This window comes from Elaeis guineensis, chromosome 11, assembly GCF_000442705.2.
Source record: "Elaeis guineensis isolate ETL-2024a chromosome 11, EG11, whole genome shotgun sequence".
Lineage (NCBI taxonomy): Eukaryota > Viridiplantae > Streptophyta > Magnoliopsida > Arecales > Arecaceae > Elaeis > Elaeis guineensis.
The window spans coordinates 90,730,689-90,736,606 of record NC_026003.2 but is presented as its reverse complement, the minus strand read 5'-3'; the positions used below and the strand labels follow the sequence as shown (position 1 = coordinate 90,736,606).

Sequence of the window (5,918 nt, the reverse complement as noted above, 5' to 3'; positions counted from 1 at the left end):
GAATTGCACAAATGTGATCACAAATGGAGGACGGTAAAAAACAACGCTTGTCAAGCTACTTCTCCAACAAGCAAAAAATATTAACCGCACCGATGAACCAGTACACATTTCGAAAGCGACTTGCCACCACATTCAAGAAACTTACAGCGAGTCCAATCAACCTTCTGACTCTTCTGTTTGATCATCAGACAATTCGAATGATCTGAATGTACGATGAAGCAGAATGCTTTCCTCTCTGCTTATGTGGGACCATGAAATAGCATGTAAAGACATAACTGTTACTTCAAGCCATAAGACATAGGCCAATGCTGTAGGAACTGAACAAAATTCAAGCAACCATAGTCAGAAAGTCTTCATGGAAACAAAAGTATTTACAGAAAGTACAGCTAATATCCAAGGAACAAGTTAACATCTAAAGCTATTTGCCACTCTTCCCATTGATTTACACAATCCACATGAAGATGCCCAAGCAGTCTTTACTAATTATATGTCAGCATGAAGGCTATTTGATTCAGAAGAAAATTCCCCAGATTCCCTTGAATCCACCTCTTCAACATCTCTAGAGCAGCCTTGGGTTGATCCATTGGGACCATGTGACCCGCATCATGAACCTGTTGCACATGATGCAAAAAATTAGACTCGGTGAGTTCCATCATTCAACTAAATCCATATTCAAAATGAATTTAAAAAAAAAGGGCCTGCCTTGCTTGCTTTAGCAATTTACATATGTTGGGTAGTGAAATCCACCATAGTACTGCAAGGGAACAAGTACAAGAAATAAAAAAGAATAATGGTACCTTCAGGAAACTGAGAGGCCCATGGCTCTTCAAAACGCCTGCTTCTTTCCCATCCACGGTAAAAGATAATTCTGGTGACGAGGTGAAATTTTGTTGGCCAGACCACTCCATAGAGTGAACCCATCTCGAGTTTCCTGCTCAGAGGAGGCAACGTACTTCACATGTTAATGTATCATTTTTGAAGTCTCAAGGTTTGATGGATATCACTTTCTGAGAATAATTTTGATGGATATTAGTATTTAAGAAAAGCAGCATAAAATAGCTTAAGGTGCACGGGTATAATTGGCCCATGTAAAAGATTAAAAAGTCAAGCGAAAGACTAGAGTATGCTTACCAAGCCAATTGCATATGAGATCATACTCCCCAGCATAGACAAGCAGCTTGATGCCATCCTCAAGAAGGGCAGGGATTCCCACTTCCAAATTTCTCATCCAATCCATGAGCATGGCCTGGTACACGGTGGGGCTACATGAAACGAATTCAATATCTCCAACTCCAAGGGAGTCTCTAACAGACTCCAGGTTAAGGAATTTTTCCATGTTTGAAAAATCATAACAGAGGCTCCCTACGCACTGCTTTCTGATGTCGTAATACTACAGAATTTCAGAGCACAAAGTAAGCGAGAGTCATGTTACATTTGCCATGTAAGAAACAAATGAAGAGAGAACAGTGATATGCCCTTACATTTATATTTCCAGCTATCCTTATGATAGAACTAAATATGGTATTGCAAACCAAATATGAAGCTAAGCAAGATATTGTCCCTGATGTACCTGAAAAATTATATTCATGTTATTGATAGCATTACCTATCCAATAAGTCAATCTGTAGTAATAAAAGCTTGAGAAAAATTGATTGTGCATGAGAAGGTACTAATGATTGAATATATTAGCACATAAACAAGTTGGCGGGCAAGCATGACAGGAAGTGCATCATATATTGTCTCAATGGCAGAATAAGAAATGTTACTAAAGATAGAGAAAAGATAGGAAAGCATAGCCACCACATATTTCATTTTAAATTTCCTGTCCAGGAGGTTATTCACCGGTGAAGGTGAATATGAAAGAAGTAGATATGAGAACTCTGGGACTGTGCAACAAAATAATGAACAAGGGAACAATTGAAGAATCTACACATGTTCCCATATGCACAACTGTCAGTCCTACAGAACAATCTAATATGCTTTCACTAGTAACTCAATGAGAAAAAAGGATTGACGTGATGATTATGAAGGTTGGAATATCAGATTTACCACAAAGTTTGATGGCATATGCACATATTGGATAAAACTTGTTGATTCTTTTGTAGTCAGATTCTTTAATTATTCCATTATCCAATGCAAAGTCCGTGTATGCTTTGTACTGGATTGCTGGATCCGTAAGTCCATTCCCAATAGCAAATCCCTGCATGACCAAAAACAAATTAAGTACAAAAGAGTTGGTATAAGTCATAATTTAAAATATGAATCAGGTGATGTGATAAAGTGTACCTTCAAATTTATGCAAGTGCCCTCTTTAGCTTTGTTTCCTTGGTGGATGCGGCTTGCAAAAGCCGGAATGTAGTGCCCAGCATATGATTCACCAGTTATGTAAAAATCATTACTTGCATATTCGGGGTGCTCAGCAAAGAAGGCCTGAGAACATAAGACTTAGATAGAATCGCCCCATCGAAATGTGGCACTCTCATATCCACAGGGTCCAGTAAAATAGGTAGTACAAGTGTAATGAATCTAATCTGAGTGAAAAACAAATAAATGACAACTGTGCAAAGTTGAAAGAAAGTTTGAGAAAGAAACTTCAATTGAAAGAAACTGCAGACCATATGGAAATTGCACTCTAGATGTTTTTATCTATTTTCTCATTTTTATTTAATATATTGCTGTGATTTACAGTTCTATCCTGCCTCATCCATTTCCCCGGCAGGAACTATGCAAGAAATTATGACCAAACACCAGCCACCGTAGGAAATAACTTTTTGCTTTTGAATGAAATATCAATTATGGTGAAAGAAAGACAAGTCATATAAATAAGAATTGACATCAAAAAGTATATTCAACCCAACATGTCATAGTAGCAAAAACCGATGGGGTGGTGAGAAAAATATTATTAAAATAAGAGGACAAAACTATGAGAAGCACACAAATAGCAACATTTTTTTTTTAAAAAAGAAATGTTAGTCCATCATAAGAGCTTCAACCATAAATTTATAAATAAATGTTTTGTCAGGAAGATTCATGATGAATTAGAAAATACAGCTCTAGATCAGAAGTTCTCGGAGTGCCTTTTTTTTAAAAAAAATCTTTTAGAGTTTTAATTTCACATAATTTCCCCTTGCATTTTAATGCATAACATTGTTGATTGGTGAGAAAAAAAACAATTAGCATGAAATGTTTCAAATGATGACTCAGAATAATGATCATGTATTATAAGGATGATGCATACCTGCAGAAAATCATACAGGTCATCACTAACACCATTTTCATCATGACGAATATCACGGCTATCTGTACTATAGCTAAAACCAGTTCCAGTGGGCTGGTCAACATATAAAAGGTTTGAAGCCTGCAGAATTCATTAAGAGAAAAAACAAAGGGTTAGACTTTGTCTAGTTTGAAAATTCGAGAAGAGAAAGGGAAAGTAACCAGGAATGAGGCAATGTTTAGTTTCAGCTGGATTAAACTTTTAGAAGACAATTGACTTTCAAAGAAAGGAAGCTGTGTAAATGTACTCCTCATTTTTGTAATTACATTAAGAAAAATGGACAACTCTGCATTCTAGGTTTACAGAAATTCCATGAGATAGCAGAATATCAAAGTAGTTGTAAGCTGGTTGCATGCTTGATGAAATGGATAGATGTAGTTCTATTTCTAATGGCTAATTCAGCGATATATGATTCCCTTAACATCTAAATACCGCTAACACTATATCCTACATAAGGAGTTAAACCAGAGACACCATGCTATTTTCATTTAACAAACAACTTTCTGACACTACTCTCTGTGCAGCTAAAGATGTAGGACAGCCAACACAGAGAATAAAAAAGATCTAAACTTTCAAATAGAATGATTTGACCCTGACTTTAGCCTTATTATACAACCCGTTCCTTTCATTTCAGATAATTTTGGCCAAAACTAACAAAATATATTTAGACCAAATGCATGATAGACCACCCTCATATAATAAATTTAATATTCCTTGTTTTACTAATTCAATCGGTTCTTATCTAAGACAAACTTATGAGAACAAAATTTAAAAATTAATTTCATCTTTAAAAACGAGAGCATTGCATGTCTAAATTCACTTCACGCAATTATCAAAAATTTGCGCATTAACATTTTAATGAAGCATTGAAGGTAACGTATCTCAACATGCATCCATAAAATAACAAATAAGAAGATGGAATTGCCAAATGTGGAAAAAGTATCCGATCACCCAGGAAAATAGAAAACAAAAGAGCAGACTTATATTTTATTAGTTACTTTAGAAAGTTCAATCTGCTGCTGCTCTAGCAAGGTGATCACACCACACAACAATAAATAATTAAAACTTCAGCACAGAGAATAACAACAAATGTAAACTTATTAAAAGTTGTCAGCTGTTTGGGGATAGAAGAATCTATGAGTCATGGAGAGTAATAACCAATAAAAGCTTGATAAAAGGAACATCTTAAATCGATAACAACTTATACCTGGTCCCAACCAAATTCATTCCATGCGAGCGTCATATTGTCCGCTATGGTAAATGGCCCATTTTCATAGAAAACGGCCAATTCACTGCTGCAGCCAGGTCCTCCCGTCAACCAAATAACAACCGGGTCCTTGTTGCTATTCCTCGACTCAAAGAACAGGTAGAACATCCTACAGTTACCAAACAACCTCCTTCAGTCAAATTGCATGCAAAATAGTAGCATTAACACGAATCACAACACCCTAATTTCCTCGATTCACGCAAATTTCACATCAAAATCGCCACTTTTGGTTCTCCATTGTACCATCCGGATTACCCACAAGACAATGAAATCAAAACCCTAAGCCGAAGGAGAAAGAACAGGGGCCCTCACCGGGCGTCGTGGGTGTGAGGGAGGCTGAAGTAGCCGGCGTAGTGGCCAAGGTCCTCGACGGAGACCCCGCCGGTGAGTCCGGCAAGGCTGAAGCGGCGCTCGACGATCCTCTTCGCCGGGACGTCGGCGGCAGCTTCGGCAGGCTCTGGGGAGGGGTCCTTGGGGACGAGATTGAGGGCTCGGATCAGCTTCTCGGCGTGGGCAGATGGGAAGGTCGCTGACGAGGGGAAGCGGAGGTCGTCGGGGATCAAGGCAGCGGCGGTGGAGGAAGGCGAGAAGGGGGAGAAGAGGAGGAGAGCGGAGAAGAAGAGAACGAGAGAGAGGCTTCCCATAATTTTATTAGATGAGAAGAAGAAGAAGAAGGAGAAAGGGGGAAGGAGAAGTGGGGATGGTAGGGAATACGGGGTATATAAAACGGCGGAGGAGGAGAGAGCAAGGGCATTTAATGGACCGACCAGCCTGGCGTGACAGAGGCGGAGGAGGAAGGGTTGGTAGCAGTGGAGGGTGCAGCGAGTGATTGCGTGCAGGAGCGATTTTGAAGAGAGGAGATATCTCTGGGGTTAATTATATTTTGATCCTTCAAATTTAGATTAAATTTTTAATAATTTCTTAATTTTTAAAAAATTTAATTTTTTTAAAAAATTATTTTAATATAACCTCCTTGCCGATACCAGCCATTTTGTCTGATCAAAAGTCCCGGCATTAATCGACGGTTATATGACTAGTTATGTGGAAGAAATTATTTAGATGGATAACTATGTGGTCGGTTGTTAATGATGACATGGCATATGATGATGTCATAGTATAATAAATAAAAATTTTTACTTTGATGATATAATATATAGTTAATGGGATGGTATATAAGTAATTTCGTAATATATAGATAATAATATAGCATATGAATTATGATACGGTATGAATTGTGAAAATTTTTACTTTAACGTGGCTGGTTGTCAAATATTACATCATTATTTATGTATCATGTTATTGTCCATATAAAAAAATTTGTAGGACTTAGATGATAAAAAAGCATTCTATATAGTACATGGATGATGATGTGGA

General features: G+C 37.5%; 1 protein-coding gene across 1 annotated transcript; it reads right to left on the bottom strand.

The window, feature by feature from the left end:
* Positions 1-327: 327 nt before the first annotated feature.
* Positions 328-5,352, bottom strand: LOC105033589 (serine carboxypeptidase-like). The gene is given in 10 exon segments (XM_010908451.4): positions 328-527; positions 530-611; positions 798-931; positions 1,132-1,390; positions 1,482-1,570; positions 2,050-2,200; positions 2,287-2,430; positions 3,239-3,358; positions 4,485-4,653; positions 4,857-5,352. Coding segments are annotated over 10 exon segments (1,524 nt in total). The 5' UTR covers positions 5,189-5,352; the 3' UTR covers positions 328-483.
* Positions 5,353-5,918: the final 566 nt, after the last annotated feature.